The 19,052-nt window shown below is 41.1% G+C and overlaps 1 protein-coding gene across 1 annotated transcript; it reads right to left on the bottom strand.

The window, feature by feature from the left end:
• Positions 1–6,203: 6,203 nt before the first annotated feature.
• IGFBP1 (insulin like growth factor binding protein 1) lies at positions 6,204–12,362 on the bottom strand. The gene is made up of 4 exons (XM_041472218.1): positions 11,809–12,362; positions 9,972–10,150; positions 8,238–8,366; positions 6,204–7,101 (listed from the first exon to the last, which is right to left on the bottom strand). Exons 1-4 carry the CDS (start codon positions 12,206–12,208, stop codon positions 6,970–6,972), a joined length of 840 nt encoding a protein of 279 aa, XP_041328152.1. The 5' UTR covers positions 12,209–12,362; the 3' UTR covers positions 6,204–6,969.
• Between the last annotated feature and the right edge of the window lie 6,690 nt (positions 12,363–19,052).

The raw sequence follows: 19,052 nt of genomic DNA, 5'->3' as shown, positions 1-19,052 counted from the left end.
CAAAAGCATATTACTATACAAAATGAAATGTTTATATATGTAGCTGTTTTCTCTGTGGTCCTGCTGTGCCTTTAGAAATCCTTCAATTCTATTAATTTCTACCAAAAGAATATGCTTGCTTCCTCATTACAAAGGACTCCTTTTTCTTTCCCAGCTCCCACTTTTTTGGTTTTTTTTTCTGAGACATCCAAAAATAAGATCCAAAAAGGATATCAGAGAATTCCAAGGACAAGATTTCTGTCATCAGTATCAGTAATGGCTTCATCTGCAGGCATGCAAAATAGGTTCAAGGCCTTTAGAAGAGAAGTCTTTTGGTATGTCCCATGGACCTGGGTATCTTGGAGTCTCCATCCTTGGAGATACTCAAAAGCTATCTGGACACAGTCCCAGGCAACCATTCCCTAGTGGTCCTGCTAGAGCAGTGGGGGGTGCACCAGGTCACTTCCAGAGATCCCTTCCAACCTCAACTGTCCTTTAAGCCTATGGGCCTATGAGCCTATCAGTAGCAGTTTAGTGTCCCAAGTTCCAGCATGTGAGATTGTCTACATTATGCAATGTATTTATTGAGAAGATGTTACAACATTTTTTGCTCAAAAGAAAATTTTCTGGTAAAATGGCAAGTAGTACAAATTTGTTGTTCATCAGAACAAGCTTTAGTCTTAAAACTCTGCATTTTACTTACTTCTTCCAGTTCAGATTATGCAGAAGAAGAAGCATATTTAACAGCCTTAGAGAAAATCCGATTGAAAAAAACTTTCTTTTTGCTTTTACCCTGTACATATGTTAAAAATGCAAATGACTTCAAGGCACAATGTTGCTGCTGAAAAAAAAATGGAGACCAGGTATTAGCACAAGCAGAGGGTAATGCAGCAAATCTCAGTTTATCGTTGCAGAATTCATGTCCTGCTGCTGTATGCATCCTGGCTTTCTACTTCTGCTGACCTATCCAAATTCCTTAAGAGCCTTTCTCTGTCAAGGCTAATTTTACCCCACTGCTCTCCCCATGGGTGGGGATGGAACAAAAGGTAGCAAAATTCTCTTTGCAGAACAAAGATGAGGTTTCATGAGGAAAAATTGCCTAATCTGAAAAGCTCTAAAGAAAATTCCACTGAGAATGACTGCTTCCCATAGCCATTTGTGCCAATACCTTCCAAAAGTGGAAGGACTTGCTTACAAGAGCCAGGTTGAGAGTGCATTTCCCTCACTCTTTGCAACTGGAGAGCAGAGGCTATTTTTGCCTGCTTATGCCATATCGAGAATATTCAAGGTGAATATTCAAGGTTTCCTATGTCTGCTATGTATCATGTAATTTGCACTCAGTAAAAAAGACCTAACTGAGCTTGTAAAGTTGATTATTGTTTTATCACAGGGGTGCTGCATGCAACCTTCAGCCTTCAGATTTTGTCATACATTTCTACAGCTGCCATTACCAAACTACCAGTAATATGTTGCTGATCTCCTTTTTCTGTTCCCTTGCTGGGGCTAAATGGTAATACTTTAGCTACCAAAGCAGCAATAAACAGAAACTGCAGGCAAAGAAAAAATATGAAAGATGGTGACTATTATAGCCACTATTTGCTCTAGGCCTCCACAGACATCCCACACTAAGATGCTGTTCCAAAGAACCTCAGCATCTCCACATCAGCCTGGTGAACCACAAAGCACTCAGTGGAAGAGAGAAAAAAATCACCTGTCACCATTTGCATGATTATGCAATTAAAAGCTTCAGTATAGGCCCAAATAGGCTGCTTTTTGTTAGCTTATGTCTAGGTTGGAGGAGACTGAGAGCAAGAGGAAGACTGCCTATGCTGTACTCAGCATAGCAGAACTGTAGCACAAAAGTTCTGTTAGAAGAGCTGTGTCTGTTGGTCAGGCACTCCCCCTGATGGAAAATGTGGCTAGTAAGGAAGCAGCAAGGAGTCAAGCATGTGCAAAGCCCTTGCTTTCCCTTGTGTACCCTTGTCTCTGCTAGGCTGCCCATGCTGCCACTCAGACTTGATAATCCAAGAGGGAGTCTGAAAAGATGAGCAGAAACTTTTTCAAAATAAAACAGCCATGATCTGGAATGGACTAAATTGAAATTTATTCATTTAACTTTACCGCAACATCCAAGAGCACCCTTGCTCCCACATCTTTCTCAGGGGACGCTACCCCTCTCCGTGCGCCCTCACAGCAGCTTCCTTGCATGAACTTTACTCTATGGGGTCGGTCGTAAGTCAAGGGAGGAGAAGAGGGAAAATAAAGCCTTTGTTGGTAGAGCTATCATCAGAGCTATTTTCATTACTAAGAGTGAAAATGCTGGTATGTTTGGGCTCCTGCTCCACTGCTGTTTTTTTGGTACTTACTGGTAATACAGAACAAAGTGGCTGTATTCCCAACAGATCCTCTCCTTCTTTGTTCTCTCCCACCTTTAACTTAAAAATGGCTAGGTAATATAGGGTGGTATGTCAGTAAGAGAAGCCTTCCACTCACACCAACTCTGCTACTGTTACTCAATATATACCACCTACCTGAATCTCAGAGTCAAATAAACACAATTAGGTGTTTGCTAAGATGCTCATACCCCACTTTCCTGTGCAGTCTGGATACCTGCCCAATTTTCAATGCAATGTACAGCAACAACTGGTCCATAAATGTAAAATGTGTTGGCAAACAGAAAACATGAGACCTGTCTTCAGTGCAGCCTGGGGAGACTGTTTAGGCTAGTGGTTTATCAGAGGAGTGATAGCTGAGGAAAAGTAGACCAACTTCAAAAGTGTTGTCTAAAGATACATATAGAACTTGACCATTCAATTTGCAGCATGATCAGAGAGTCTAGCTTGGACTGAGCAGTTTGGATCTTTTTTTTCCAAACATATTTTTTATTACTTTATTTTTGGTGTATTATTGTTATTATTAAAAGTCATTATTATTATGGGTTGAGCAGGGGTTAGACATCGGTGTTGTTCTGCAATAGTAAAGCAATGATGTGTGTAGAAACATAATTCTGAGAAGTCAGTGCTGCTAAACTACTGGTAAAGAACAAGCATCTTCTGACTTTGCAGAAAAAAAACTGCTCTGTTTTAGCATTTTTTTAGGGTTCCCTTGTAATATCTATGGGAGTGCTATGGGAGCTGAGTTCTTTCCAGAAAGGCAGTAAATCCTGTGACAAGTCTCTGCCATGTGCCATTCCTTTTCATCCCACTTTTCTTCTCCCTGAGGAAAGAAAATATGATGCATTTTTAGTTTACCTTTTCATTTTTTTCTGCATTTAAGACTCACATTAGCAAGTGCAAGATTAAAGGAATATGTTTGTTTGTAAAGTAAAAGGCTAAATTTTCATGCACTTAATATCTTAATATGCATTTTGGACTGGGTCTGCAGGAAGTTGTTCCCTAAGTTTTTCTTTTCCAAAGCATGTGTTCTTATGGTAGAGAAGTGACAGAGATGCTGATGAGCTTTCAGTGTTAGGGTTGGCTACCCTTCACCACTATTTCTCTACTCCTTTCTCTCCCCTCACTTTCTGCCAGCTCTAGCTGATACAAATGTGTCTCTGCTGTACACCAAAGCAATGAACAGAACTGGCTCAGTATAAGCAGAGCCCAATACCAGGTGATTTTTGGTTGTCTTTGAACAGCTTTAGGGGAAACAATGGGTGTAAAGTGAAGTGCAGAGGGGGCAGTGACCTCATTTCTGTACTATGAACATTTTGCAGCTGGCAGTAGGCCATGGGCAGGAGTAGGCATGGCTGGAAAAAACCCTGCTGCAGCAAACTTGATGGTTTTGTCAGGAAGAAACACAAACTGGGTAGGTAGGGTTCTCAGATGACACGAACCAAACATCACAGATGCTCATCTAAGACCTTCCCACCAGCTAATTTCTTTTTAGGTGAGTAGGAGAGATGCAAGTGAATATGAAGGGAGGGAAATGAAATAACAAGGATCAGTACGTCTCCTTTACACATCCAGCTACACACCTGAGCTGGTTGAGTATCCTGTGGCACCTTCCTTGTTTGTCCACTCATTCCCACCAGGCTTGTCTTGCCAGCACGGGAGGAACCATTGCAGCAGGCACACACTGAAGCCAGCACTGCCAGCTGACACCTGGAAAAGGAGAAGAGAAAAAAGAAGAGAAGAGAAGAGAAGAGAAGAGAAGAGAAGAGAAGAGAAGAGAAGAGAAGAGAAGAGAAGAACAAGAAAAATAAAACACAATCAAAAACAAACACACAACCACCAAAACAACAAACCAAAATGCTCCACAAAAAAAAACCAAAAAAAAACCGAAAAAAAAAAAAAAACCTAAAAAAAAAACCCCAAAAAAAACCAAATAAAAAACAAAGAAAAACTGAAGACCTTTGATTTTTCACCCTGATGTTTGAGGCTGATCATAAAAATTAGGACAAAGCAAGGTGTGTGTCATCTATGGTGTAAGTGTAGTCTAAAGCTCCTGGCAGCATTTTTATAGGGAAGATAAAATTTGCCTGCTTTGCCTCCCTGCATTAGTCCTAATCCCAGTGTATGGAAGAGTCTGGTCCTAGTCTGACAGATCATCCCAAAGCAGCTGAACAGATGTCTGTCCTGGTGAGTCCTGGTGAGATGTCATAGGAGGCCAGATTGCAGATAAGGAGGCATTCTTCCTCTGCCACTTTCAGTGGTAAGGGGCTAAACATTTTAAAGAAATTGGCCTATCATTCCTGAATGTTGTGCAAAGTAACTTCTGCTTCTGGTATTTAACAATTAGAGGAAAGAGTATCTCCTAAACCCCTGTCCCCACTGAAAACTTCAATTTCTTACAGCTAGGATGGGAGCTTTCCACCCTGCAAAACATTGGAAGTAGTTGTCCACTGGATTGCTATTCTGCAAATAGTCTGTTACTACACAAACTATTAATGTTTCCCCTATATATATAATTATCCCAATAAAAAGAATCAATTTCTGCTCTTTAGAGATAAACCTTTACACAATATTTGTGGGGTAAGAGCAGTGAGAGTACTCTTAAGAGTGTGCTGTAGCTGTGAGACTACAGCATTTCCCCTCCTTTCTTCACCATTTTCCCTTGGCAATGCCACGACAATTGTTCCGTGCTGAGTAGACTCCCTGAAAAGGACTCCAAAACTTGCTGCTTCTTCATTATTTTGATACAGAGACTGCCAAGCATTTGGACATAGTGAATGTGGTGTTGTAACACAGTTTTAGCCAGGTCTCACAGTAGCTTATTACAGGGATGTTAGACATTAGTTACTTACAATACCAATAATACAGACTGATTTTTTTGCTGTGCTTTCCTTGGGAAGATCTCAAAAGACTTCACAAAGGAGGTCAGCAATATATCCACACTTTTAAAACTAGAGCACTTTAATAGACCCCCATTGGATTGGCAGACATTGGCATGCAGATACAACACAGTCAGCAAGCGTAATGTATGAAGCCACAGAAATGTGACAGAGAGAGCAGAGATCCCCACGCTTTCAATTTGCAGCTTCAACAAGCAGCTTCCCTCTCCCATTTAAAACTCAAGAGTTTGTGCCAACAAATGGCAGGAGAATTTTAGGCTTTCACTTCTGCCAGACTCTTAGAAAATGTTATCACTATCCTCCCTGGCTGTTTTCATAGGAAGGGTTGGTGCAGACTGTTTTCACCTGTGGGACTTGCTTACTCCCACACCCGTTTCTCCATGGACAAAATCAACTTGAAGCCAGAATGACAGTCACTTGCATTCTCTTCTTCCCTGCAATCATTAAGTCAAAGGAACATGTAGGGGAGGGAAATGGACTATATCCCAAGACAGGAGCACCCTCTTCTCTGCTTTTAGAAAAAAGTGTAAGGCCGTTTTTTTCCCAGCCTAATTTTTATAACCTCTGACTTTCTGTGCAGGAAATGGCTCCTTCTATTCTTGATGTTATCTTGTAAAAGTACTAATACTGCTGCCTTGGGCATTTGAGTGGAGAAAGGTATCCAGATTTCCTGTCCAGGAAATCTTTTAATAACTTCCCTTGGAGGCTGCTGTTTTGCCCAAGACAGAGGCTTGCACAGTGCAGCTGGGACTGGAGAGGACACGACTAGGGCAACAGGGCAGGGAGACCAAAAGAAGGAAACTCATCGAACGTAAAAGTATATATGGCATTCAGGAGGCAGATTTGCAAGGCTTTTGCCTGTTTTCCTGCTGAGGTCAGACTGCTGAGGGGAAACAAGCAGAAAACAAGAGACAAGGGCAGAGCAGAAGACTTTTAATAGCTCATTTTAAATATCATCAACATTGTGAACGACTTACACTTGTCAAAGGTGTTGCAGAATATCGTATTGTGTTTTGCCATTTATCCAGTGTATATGTTTAAAAAATATACAAATACTGTCCCATCAGGAGCTCTGGTATATAATACTTCTTTTTTAAGAAACAGACTGGCATTGAAACAGAGGTGTAAAAGTAACATAATATGTTCACAAAACATGTTTTAAATAAGTTTCTAAGCATGCTTTCTACTGAAATCTATTTTTAAAAATTCAGTTTTACATCTATAAATACGTAGTACAAAAATGCAAGTTTACAAGCCATTTTTTCCAATAGCTACGCCATTTGGAGGCTTAAGTTACAGCATTCCTCCAAAATGATGATATATTTAAGCGCAATAATATTAAGTATTTAAATATAAAGTTATGAAGTGTTTGAGAATATAAATTAGTAACGACACATAGAGACAAAAATGCATGCAGTGCGAAATAAATAATTCATCAGCTTTACATATGAGTGTATATATAATATTATACAAACAATACATACAAGATTATAGGATTTGATCTTGCAGTAGCTCACATTTGTCACTTAAACATGTAGGCAATCTCAGTGCAGTAAAAATGTTACTTTATGGGGTTACTCATACACTCAAAATCAGGTGCACAAGACTACCTTAGTGAAATGGCTCCTGACTGGAATAGTTCCTGACTATAACAGGTCCCACAGAAAGCTTGTTGTGAAAAACATTGGAGTTTAGTTTTATTCTTGTGAGGTGAGATACTGTTGACATTCTGGGTCTCCTTTAATTGCTGGAGATCCAGGAATTCTTCTGCCATTTTTTGGATAGACACACCAGCATTCAGCAGATTCTCCATCCAGCAAAGTTTCACACTAGAATATTATTAGAAAAAAAACCAAAACAATCACAACAAGTAACTGTAAGATCTGTAAGATTACCTGTGAGATACTGCCAATAGAGGTGTTGGACACAATTAGGATCAGAAGGTGAGAACCTGCCATGCACAGGCTTGTTTTGAATGCCGTGGTCTGCAGGGACTCTAAACAACACACTCGGTTAGGGAACCAAGACCTAAGCCCAGCTATCACAAGAGCAACCTCAGATTTAACACTGTCCAGTCCTTGGTAAACAGCAGTAGAAAAAAGCAATATCTTCCAGTGCCAGTGTGAGAAATGGAAGGATGGCAGAATATACAATCTCATAGGCTGAGAGCAGTGATTGAATTTTCTGTGTCTTCACACAAGGAGACAAATAAGTTGGTATGTTTTGGGTTTTTTTCTTGAGGAGGGGCTTAAACAGGTTTCTGTTTGTGCTTGATTAGATCCCAGGTCACAGTATTCATGAGTCACATGATGCCATGTCCAAAAGCAAGGAGTCTTGGTGACACAGAATTATGCAGACCTACTAAATTTGTGCGCATGACCTGTGGTTACAGGGTGTGGCTTGAAGTTCGGAGCTTTAGTTAGTTTTGCAGATTACTCTTGCTGTGACTTGCAATAGATTTTTTTGAGGGCATAATGGAAATTAGCAAATAATCTAATCCACAGGCAGCACAAATCAGTATTTTTATCAAGCTTTCAGAAGGTCAATTTTGCTCTAAAGAGTTTTTTTGTTTTTTTTCTCACTGCCTATGAGCTGAGAGCCCTCTTTTTACATAGTGATTATTATATATATTCAATGGGTTTTGGCAGGTAGGGATATTATGAATTAATGTCAACTGTATGAATGCTCACAAGTCAGGCACATGGGAGCAGATAGGGCTAAAATATTTTGGAAAAGGCTTTGAGTGCACCTGTTTTGTGAAGGGAAAAGACTTCTGCCTCTATTGCTGACAGCCACCAGCATGCAGCTCACCTTGAAGAGAAGAACAAACCATCTGCTCCAAGTATCCCTGTTTTCACAACCTGCTGGAAACTTGTGAGTTTGGGAGCAGAGGGTTGTGAAAGGGTTGGCTGTATCAGGCTAGTCGCAGCACTGCTGTGAGCAGAGAGGGGGAAAAGGCACGTACCTGCTTGCTGTGGTAAAATCCATTCTTGCTGCAGTTGGGCAAGTAAAATTTGTAAATCTCCCCTCTGCTTCTCTGCTGAGCCTTCACCAATTTATACAGGGCTCTGTAGAGCTCCTTCTGACAAGGACCCTGCAAGAATACCATGGTATGAATACCAAAGTCACAAGTAAATCAGCTACATAAAAGGTCATCAGAACATAGACAGTAAAAAGCTGAAAATACTTATTAGGCATAAACTCTACACCAGACTGTTTTGCATGTAGTTTTTCTTATTTCAGGAGCACAGCCAGAAAACTCTGGTGTTGCATTCAGACCTTTGTTTTTATTCTTTGAGGTTTTTTCTGTTCTCATAAACATGGAGATTTTAGTCCTTAAATTGGCACTCAAGAAAATTTAACCTGTACTAAGTAAACACATTACTGCTTAGAGGATACAATCTCTCCTCTTATAGGGAGGTGGAAGTTAGAAGACTGGTACATGACATTGGTCACATTTTCCAGGTTGCCATGGCCTTGTGCTCTGTTGATATATGGAGGATAAGTGCAAGACATATATAGATGGTGCAAGAACAAATATCTGAATGTTTGTTATCTTTTGTACAGGACAGAACCGTTGCCAAAGCAACATGGAGCCATTCTATAGCTCTGGGACCAAACCCCAAAGTTCTTGGAACTGGGAATGAAGAACTGTTTGCAATATTCACTGTTTTCACAATTTGCTGGCTCTCTTTTTTCAAAGTTACAATTTCTGTACATCAATAGTACCTAACACATTTGAATCAGTACAGGAAAGGAAAAGTAACGGAACAAATATTTCTATTTTTGAGTGAAAATGTAGCCTCTGCTTTTGCAAAACCTCCCCATGTTAGCCCCTCATATAAGCTGTCATAGTCCAGCCTGTGGATTTATCTGTGGCTCAGGGTGAGAAAAGCAGAAGCCCTGAAAATCAGAACTGCAGCTAACAGCACATGTACATAACAGTTCAAACTAAATCTGTGATTAAGTCCTTCTCTGGATATGGAATGAGGCTTCCCTAAGGTAGGGTGGTGATTAGTATATTTTTTCTTTTTCTCTTCCATTTTGTCAGCGACTATTACGAACCTAAGCTGTGCTGCCCGACTAACCCAGCTCCACAATGCAGGGGTGCTGCTGCCGCCTGGGACCAGTCTAACCGTGGTTCTCTGGTGCCCTCTGGTGCCCTCAAACACAAACCTGCTTGCAAAGGCCGTACATTCCCATTACCCACTAGAATTTTGCAGTGTCAAGCCCCACTTTAATTTTAGAGGTTTTTTTCTTTCAACATGAATATACTTAATAGCGTTTCCTTGTGATCAGAGAGAATCACATTTTGTTTTGCATTGATGTTTCATCAATAACTACATAGAAGGACTCCTTGTTATTTTGCTGTGTGTTGGACCAGTGAAAAATGCCTTTTCTTAAGTAAAACTAAAAAGGAGTCCAAGAATTTAATACAGATTCCTGTAAATTAAGGGGGCAGGTTATAATCTGATCGTAAATATGGTGAAACATTCAGCCTCCGCATGAAGTCTGTTTAGGACATACCTGATGCATGCCTGTTATTATGGCTCCAGTCTGTTCCTCAAGCATCTGATGAGAACATTCCAAAAGCTGGTTTGCCAGCTACCCAAAATAATGATATTTCAATATTGCTGCTAGAAATTTTTTGCGAGGCTCTACTGAAATGGTGTCTGAAAATTTTACAAAGAAAACCCACCTGCTCTTTCCATTTCTTGAGTTCCGATATTCTCTTTGCTTTCATATTTTCATATGCAGTGATGGAATTCCAGGGAATGGATTTATCCTGGCCTATGGAAAACATCAACTGGTAGTTCAGCAGCTGATCCTGTGTTATTTCAGTGCTTTCCAGAGGCATATCATCAGGTTCTACAGAATCTGGAAGTGAATGATATTAAGGTAAACATCTTCAGTGAAATTTGGCATTTATTTCTCAAAGTTTAAAAAGGTGAAGAGAAAGATCAACCAAAATAAAAGTAATATCTCAGACATCCATTAGAGTAGATACTGTAAGAATAAATTACATGTGCAGCATGGCAAATTATACTTTGATAATAAATTCATAGAAGGGCTTAGCAACTATCTCTAACAAGTTGGTTATTTTATGATCCTTCAAAATTACTTGAATCACAAAGATGAAGATGCAGCCTGTCTGTTAGAAGTGGAAAAAAACCTTCTTGACTACAGTTGGTTGTAGAAACTTGACTAAATGAGAAAAGATTGAAGGTAAACTTGTAATGAATTTAGATGTTTGTCAGTGTGATGTATTTCTGGTTTTATTCATGAGAGGAAATGGTCAGGACCTCATCCCATGGTATCCTGTACTTTGCTCTTGCCTCATAAATAAGAAGGAGTAGCAATTCACAGGGGCCAGAAGTAGCTCCTGCTGCTCTGAAGTTGACCAAATAGCAAAGAATTGGCAGAAAATAGTTTGTTTCTGCCTGATCTTTACCTTCATACCAGTGCCTAAATCAGCAGGTGTGAACTCTTCCAGTGAAAGAAAGAGAAGCTCTTTGCAATTGCAGGTGATTCATCATAGGATAAAATTTTTATGTGTCTAAATTACTTGCTGGATCAAGGCTGTAAACAGGCAATGGACTGACAATGTTCAAGAAAAAATGAAGGTGAGAAACTGAGGAGGGAAAGAAAGGAAGAAAGAAAGGAAGGAAGGAATGTAGCAAGCAAACTAGAAAAATCAAATCAAGTTTAATGCACGTAGCTTAAATACTCAGTTTGGTCATTGCTCTCTGCGTACCCCACACCCTCAACTACAGGAGAAACTCCACTTACTTATACTAATGGCTATTGTTATTTTGAGTCAACGATGATTATTTTTGCAATGGTACCGAGCTACCTTAATCACCACTTCATAGACAAAGCAGTAGTGATGATGAAAATAATAACAATCATCATCATTGTAATAATAATCATAATAAAATGAAAAAGAATAACACTGAAGAAGTTCCTGCCCATCATATAGTCTAAGACGCTTAAGATGCCTTTTTGCCTCAAGATAATCTGGCTAGTACTACACTGCTCCAGGTAGATTTTATTCCCAGGCACAAAGCCTTTTCATTCTCTATCATGACTTTTAGAGATGGACATAACCAAAGCCTATAAAACATTTGTCCTACTCCAGCTACTGTCTGCTACTAAAGAAAAACTGTCTGCAGCCTCCCAGATACTTCACTGTAGTTATTCTGCATTGTTCCATGACTATGCTTTACGGTTTTCTTGCTTTCAGACTGTAGCGTACTAGCTTGCTGCGAACATTTTAGGCCCGGCACCAGGATGCATCTCACCTCGAACAGGTCAGAGCACGTTTCCCTGGAAAGTGCATTCCAGCCTCCCTATATTTCAGACGCCTCCCTAACTTCGCTCATTGTTCCCAGCTTCTGGCTCCCACAGCCCGCGTCGCGCCTGCCAATCCCTCGGGCAGCACTCGGCGAGGGCTGTGCCGCAGCGCCCGGCGCGCAGCTCCCCGCCCGGCCCGTGAGGCGGCGCGGAGCGGGAGCGGGGACGCGATTGCGCGGTACCTGCCGGCTCTTCTGTGCGCATCCCTCCGACCTCGCTGACGGGCATGCACGTCCCGTGCCCCTGGATGAGGGCTGAAAGGGGTCGGGACTCCCCGGCAGGGATATGGCAGCGGAGCCCCAGGCGGCAGCGGGCGGTGTAGACCCCACAGGGCTGCCCCAGCCCCAGGGCGCAGATCTGACAGCAGCCGCAGCCGGGCTGCCGGGCAGCCTCTGGGCAGTCGGGCGGGACGGGCGGGCACAGAGCGAGCCTCTCCGGGGTGCAGGGGGCGCAGAGCACGGGCTGCGAGCCGCGGGCGAGGCGGGTGGCCGGCAGCGCCGGCAGCGCCGGCAGCAGCAGCAGCGTCGGGAGCAGCAGCGCCCGGAGCCAGCCGCGGCACGGTGCGCATCGCGAGCCACTCATGCCGCTGAGCAGGGGCCCGGGCAGGGCAGCTTGGCGGCCTGGAGAGCAGGAGGCACCTCACATACATTCGCCTTGCCCGGGCCATTTATACAGTGTTTTGCCTGAGTATTAATCTTTAACCCCGAGTTAACTATTATCTGAACATAGGGGCCGAAGAAGCGTCTTTTCACTGGCAGTTCAAGTCCCTGGCCGCTGTTCCCCTCCCCTTTCACTTTCCTCCTTTATCTATTTTCTTTCCTCCAGACATGCAGGAATGCTTTTATTCCCTCACTCCCACCTCTTTGCCCCAACACAGTTAACGAGGAAAAATGTGGTGGGGGCTGGAGACAGAATTGGTAGAAGGGAATGGATGAGTGGGGGCTATCCCCTCCCTTTTTGCTTGTCACAAATGTCTCCTGTTCTTGACTTTTCATACAAATGTAAATGTTCAAAAAACAAGGGGGGAGGGGTGGGGGGAGGAGGGAAATCCCATTGAAACTGAAGCAACTGAATTCATATTTCCACAGCAACAAATGCAACAAACCCTTGTTTAATTTTCATCATGTGGTTGCAGGTTAGGAGTACATTGACATACCGAAGAGGAGGCCTCAAGGGTAATAAAGCCATCAGGATCTTGTAACTACTGCACACATGCACGTAGGAGTCCTTGCATTAACCTCCGGGGGTGGCTGTGCAGCTGAAGCAGGATCTCGTGTTCCTGGGCTCAGTTTTGCTCCTGGGGTGAGAGAAGGAGCAGTCCCCAAAACATGCACTTCAGGGGAAACCAGTATTTTGTCAAACAGTTAAAAAATAAATGAGATACCTGCTTTTAACGCTCTCCATCTCCTCATGTATCACCTAGGGGAGGTGTAGGTGGGAAATCTTTCCTTTTCTGCTTTGCCTGCAACAGTTGTCACTCTAGTAAAAGTACTCTAACTTCACTGTGCTGAACAGATTATTTTATCCTGGTATTCACAGTATGTACCAAGCTTGAAATAGCACATTCCACTGCAAAGTCATGTAATGCAGCATGATTTTTCGTTTAGTTGATTTTTTTTTTTATTTTTTTACATTTATTTATCTTCTTTTGTAAACACATAATTTATGTGAAAGAAAGTGAAGCAGAACTGCAGAGCATGTTTAATGTCATTATTCACTCTGTTCTCCAATATTCATGCCAAAGGTTTTATTTATAATATAGTGATTTCCTACCCCTCTATATTCATAAGTCAGTTCTCAAAAGCATTCTCACTGATTACAGACTTGAAACATTTTCACTTAACTACTTTTTTTAAAAATTCAAATACTTTTGGGCATGTCTATCTCGATACACCCAAGTTGAAACTCATTAGTATTTTGAAGTACTTTAAAGAAACCTAATTTTACAGATTTAAAAATAATTCTGTGGACTTTGCATGTTTGACTGGGAGTAAATTTTGGCTAAAAATGTAGGGCACAACAACTGCAATTAGACTTTTTAAACTATTTTCCCACTTTCATTTCTACTTTTTCTTGTGCATCTGTCTTGAAAAACTACGACTCCCTTACCATTCAAAATGAACTGAAAAATATACAGGAATGTGTCTGTTTCCTCTCTCAAAGAGAAAAAGGAAACAATGCAACACAAAGTCTCTTTCATGAAGAAACATGAAAAAAAAATATTAATGGGAAGTTGTAAAATGATAAAGACCCAAAGAACTCCTATGCCTTTGTATATGTATATGTGTGTATTCATCCACTTAGCTATGGATTTTGCTGTTTAGACAGCTTTTTATGAACTGAATTGAGGATCACTGACTGCTTAACATAAGCTACTGGTCTCTGAAATTACTGTACTCCAGCCTGCTGCTGTCCTGCCTGCAGTTTTTCTGTTTAAAAAAACCGAGGTGAACTGAGAGTAAACAGCTTTTAGTAAGTGAAATGATTTTTAAAAAGGATTTTTTAACTCATCACCATCATTTTGAAGTAACAAGATAGACACAATGCAAGAAGAGAATGATTTTCTAAAGTACAGGTCTACATAAAAAAACTACAATTTCAAAAAAATCTCATTCTTCCCATGCACCATCATGTTTTCAGGTCTTTGGCACATTTTTCTTTGCTGTCAGGCACCTGGCAGTATCTGAACTGCTCAGGCAATTCCTAAGAACTTTCAGCCTTTTACAAGTCAGTTTTTTTTCAGTGTACCCAGTAAGAGAAACAAAAGATAAACAACACTCCTCCCCACAAAGTGAAAAGTGTTTTTGAAAGTGTTTTTTGTCTGTTCCCTTCATGGCTCCAGGTGCACTTGAAATCGTGGCCCAGCCCTTTTTTTCACTTGCGATCTTTTGTGAAATCAAATTGAGGAAACCTAAAAATCTGCCAAAGCAGAATTTGAGAGATGTTCTTCTGTACAAAAGGTACACCCATAAAAATCAGTCCCTTCATAATTCATTTATGTAAATGTAATGAACATATGTTAGAACTGATTATGATGACTTAGGGCAGTATCAATCAACCAGACAATGCTTTCATATAGGCCATGGGACATCAATGAAGTGAAAGTAGTGTATATGTTTATGTAGACTCTGTCTGATGTAATACTACAACTCATCTACCAATCTCCATCTCTGACCCTGACATTTCTTTAAAGAACACAAACAGATAAGAGCCAGGAGGTTAAAAACATTATTGATGTAAAGTTCTGTTTACTGAAGACTTTTGATGGTAATTTTTAGGTTTTCCAACAGTGGACTACTAACTTGAACCACTTGTCAAAGACACCCATGAATCTCAGGCAAGGATTAGTTTTTCTGCAAGATTTTCCCATTGGTTTCTCAATAATTCTTAGTCAATTACTTCACTTTGAATGATAAATAAAGTTTGGGATTTTTAAATTCTTTTTCTTTAAAGTCATATGAAGTGACTCACAGAATGTAAAGTTCTATATACATCTGGGTACAAATAATTTTTATCCAAATAATTTCCTACTGAGACTGCTTATCTGGATAGGTTTTAAAAAAACCCAAATAAACAGTGGAATATCCTCATTACCTTTTTTTAGGTAAAAAACTAATTCTAATTTTTAAGCTTAATATCTGTAGTGGTTTTGGTTTGCTAATTGGAGATTTCTTGGCTAATGTAATAATTAGTGTGGGTTCAGTCCTGGTCAATTACTAGTGCACTCATTAGAATGCACTTACTTATTTCTTGCTGTGAGATAGGATTAGGAGAGAGGCAAAGCAGGCTCAAAACTTTAAAAGGGTACAAAGAAAAATTTATTAATAGCAACTAAGAGTAATAAGAATCAGAACACACCCTTCAGAACACTTCTCCTCCCCCAACAACCTTTTCTTTCCCACTGATAATGTACAGAAACAAAACCTAAAATTTCCAGTCAGTTTACCCCCTCTAGAATAGTATTTCTTCAGTTCACTCAGGGAGAGAAGTCCTCTTGTTAATGTCATGGAGAGTTCTCCACAAGAAAACAGTTTTTTCATGGCTTTTAATTTCCACGAATAACAACTGCCCAGGGAAATCTGCAATCGTGAAATCCCTCCTATTTTCACAGCATCTCCCACAGCTGTGTTTATGGGCCATGTCAACTTATGGGGTACAGTTTTAAAGATGAGTTGTTTAAAAGCAAAGGTTCTCATTATCTATCTCTGAAATCATCTCTAGGAACAGAGATCTTCTCTTCCTGGGGGCACAGGAACTTCATCACTCTTCTCTCCTCTGCTAAAACTTCTAGTACGATTAGAGCTACTTTAACACCTGCTTACTTTAGCATAGAGACCTTTGATCGATATCTACAATTTGAACACTTTCATCCCCCCATACCTTCATGCGTTACAGGGAAAAGAATCCTACTCCATAGCTTTATAAGAGGACTTCAGCCTAAAACTAAAGGCTCATCCCTCCTATCTGGGACTTGACTTCTTCTTCACTGACCTCGATGTTTTCATGTTGTTTATTTACGTGTCTGCACTTCTGACCTTTTCTCTCACCCGAGGGAGGACTGAAGCAGTGAGACTCAACAGATTGTAGCGCTGAAAGAGTCAACATCGCGACTTCATCACTCTTCTCTCCTCTGCTAAAACTTCTAGTACGATTAGAGCTACTTTAACACCTGCTTACTTTAGCATAGAGACCTTTGATCGATATCTACAATTTGAACACTTTCATCCCCCCATACCTTCATGCGTTACAGGGAAAAGAATCCTACTCCATAGCTTTATAAGAGGACTTCAGCCTAAAACTAAAGGCTCATCCCTCCTATCTGGGACTTGACTTCTTCTTCACTGACCTCGATGTTTTCATGTTGTTTATTTACGTGTCTGCACTTCTGACCTTTTCTCTCACCCGAGGGAGGACTGAAGCAGTGAGACTCAACAGATTGTAGCGCTGAAAGAGTCAACATCGCGGCTGGGGCCTGGGGATGGTCACGTGGCCTCGGCCGGCCTCGGCACTTTGTGGCGGGGAGAGCGTCTCGGATCTCAGCAGCCAGCACGGGGATCTCAGCAGCCAGCACGGGGATCTCAGCAGCCAGCACGCCGGGGCCGAGGGCTTCTCCTCTGCCCTGCCCGGCAGCCGATGGGGCTGTCCCGGGGGCGAGGGCCGCCTGGCCCGGCCTGGCCGAGACAGGGGCCCGGCCGGCTGTGTTACCTCTTTGCCAGCCTGAAGGGAAAAGAAAGAGTTCCTGGGTTTCTTTCGTCCTTAACACGTGTTTTTCACAGAAGCGTGTATAGCTTTCCAATGGTTTAAGAGATTATCAATTCCCAGAACCAACTACTGATTGGTTTCCTGTCAGACACAGAAGAGACTGCTGACCGTCTCTACATCACTTCTGTGATGCAAAACTAACACAGTATCCAAAACCATTATGATGCATACACACACATACCACACACAAGTGGCATCAAGCATATGAAGAGAAACAGCTATGATGCAAATGTAAAACCCCTAGTTTCTTCTCTGAGTTTATTTGATATAAAAGAATGCTTTATTGCAGCTGTGTGGGTTATCAGGAATTCCAATCAATTGATTGTGCTTAGGTTCTTGATGGATAATTTGATTCAAACATTTTTTTGATTGTTGTCATTTTGTTGCAATGACATATTAACCATTTGGTATTATTTACCTATTTTGATTGGTTAAATAAAACTTTTAGATTTAAATTCTGGATGCAGAGAAGGACATGTTCCAAGTTTGTGTTGCACTAACTTTTGGAAGCAGACTGACTTTTGCTATTTTGCCCCAGCAATTAATTTGGCTAAAATGTGGGAAATAGCTTACAAATACCTAAAACTAAATGTGCAGAAACTATAGTGAGAGGCTGTCTCATGGTGAGTCTAGCTAGGGAAGGCTTCTATGGACTTTCTGCATTAAATCACGGGTCATGAAAAAAAGAGAAAAATGTAGTTTCTTTCCTTGGTGGCACCCAAAGTGTCTGGGCGCTGAGTAAAACACCTTGTTTGCAATGTTGTGCATACATAGATAGACCAGCCAGAAAACTATTTTCTACAAAAAATCTCTTCTGGCAAGAGAGGTTAAAGTCCTGTAATCCTACCACGGGCCAGCTGCTTTCTCAATGTGCCTAGCTGGAAAAATAGTACAGAAACATTTTGACTTACTGTGGTATGACAAAGCTGAAAGCATGTTACAGCATATGAGTTCCTGTGTGGACAGTTAATATTAAAAAACCCCTTCTGCTTCACTGCTTCTGGTATAGTCAGCATTACTGAACCCAGGTAGGGGTATTTCTGTGACCAGCCATGGAAATAAAGGCTTTTCAGTGCCTACTACACTGAGCTATAGCTCAGAAGGGACTTTCAAAAAGGTAAATTACCCCCTTAGCACTGGCTCCAGGCATCTAAACCAGGATAAGCTGTTTAAATATCTTTGTATTTTTCAGCCACTGTGTCTCTCCAGGCCCAAAACAGAAAAGAACACCACTAATCATATGGTATGCCCTTTACTGCAGTCCCTGAAGGCTGTAGGTGCTGAGAGAGTGAGACCCCAGCCCTCACCACCATTAGGTTTACTTGCTGAAGTTGTTGCTACCTTATGCCAATGAAGGAAAAGGCAAATTCCCCAGAGATACACTCTTAAAGCAATTTAAACATAATAGCCCTTTCAAATATATAGTCAAGCATCTCATGTGAAGTTTGAAGAACACAAGACTACCACTTACTTTAATGTCTAGGTCTGTCACACAGGTTAAATGCCAGGATTCACATGAACTCCCCTTTCTCCCTGAACTAATACATAGCTTTCCAGGCACAAACATTTCTACATGTAGTGGAGAGAAAAGTAGACATGATGGAGAAAAAGGAAGATCCAGACCCAGACCAGGGCCATCATAGTCACAGCCAGTTGCATAGTCACAGCCAGTTGCCTGGAGGACAACAGACAGCAATAATTAATGTGTATTGTTTTCTACCTTGTCAAGTGCAACAGTGGATATTCTCTTTGACAGTAGATAGACTGGATATTGAAAGAAACTTCCTGCTAACCCAAGACTGGAGGAGCCCCTGATGTTTCAAATTCCTGATCTTTTCTTCTGAGGTTTTATGGAGAATTTTAACCTCTGTGAATGTGTTTGGCTCATAGTACTTTAATGTTAAGTGCCATTCTTTGATCTTTTCATTTTTAAAAAATGCTAATAATAATAGGAATAGTCATAGGACCCAGACCAGAGTAAGTCAAGAGGTCCCTTTTCTCTGGTCAATTGTCCCTTGAAGTAGGAGGCCAAAACTGGTGACAAACATGCCAGAACTGTGCTTACTAAAGGAACAGGGCCAGGACTGAAGGCAAAGCAGAAGACAGCAGCCTGGCATTCCTAGCAAGATAGCAAGCAAAGTGATAAATGCTGTTAAAACAGGAC

The sequence above is a fragment of the Pyrgilauda ruficollis genome, unplaced genomic scaffold (genome assembly GCF_017590135.1).
Source record: "Pyrgilauda ruficollis isolate IOZ18807 unplaced genomic scaffold, ASM1759013v1 scaffold285, whole genome shotgun sequence".
In the NCBI taxonomy this organism is placed as follows: Eukaryota; Metazoa; Chordata; class Aves; order Passeriformes; family Passeridae; genus Pyrgilauda; species Pyrgilauda ruficollis.
The sequence above is the reverse complement of the archived record's forward strand: the minus strand, read 5'-3'. Positions and strand labels throughout refer to the sequence as shown.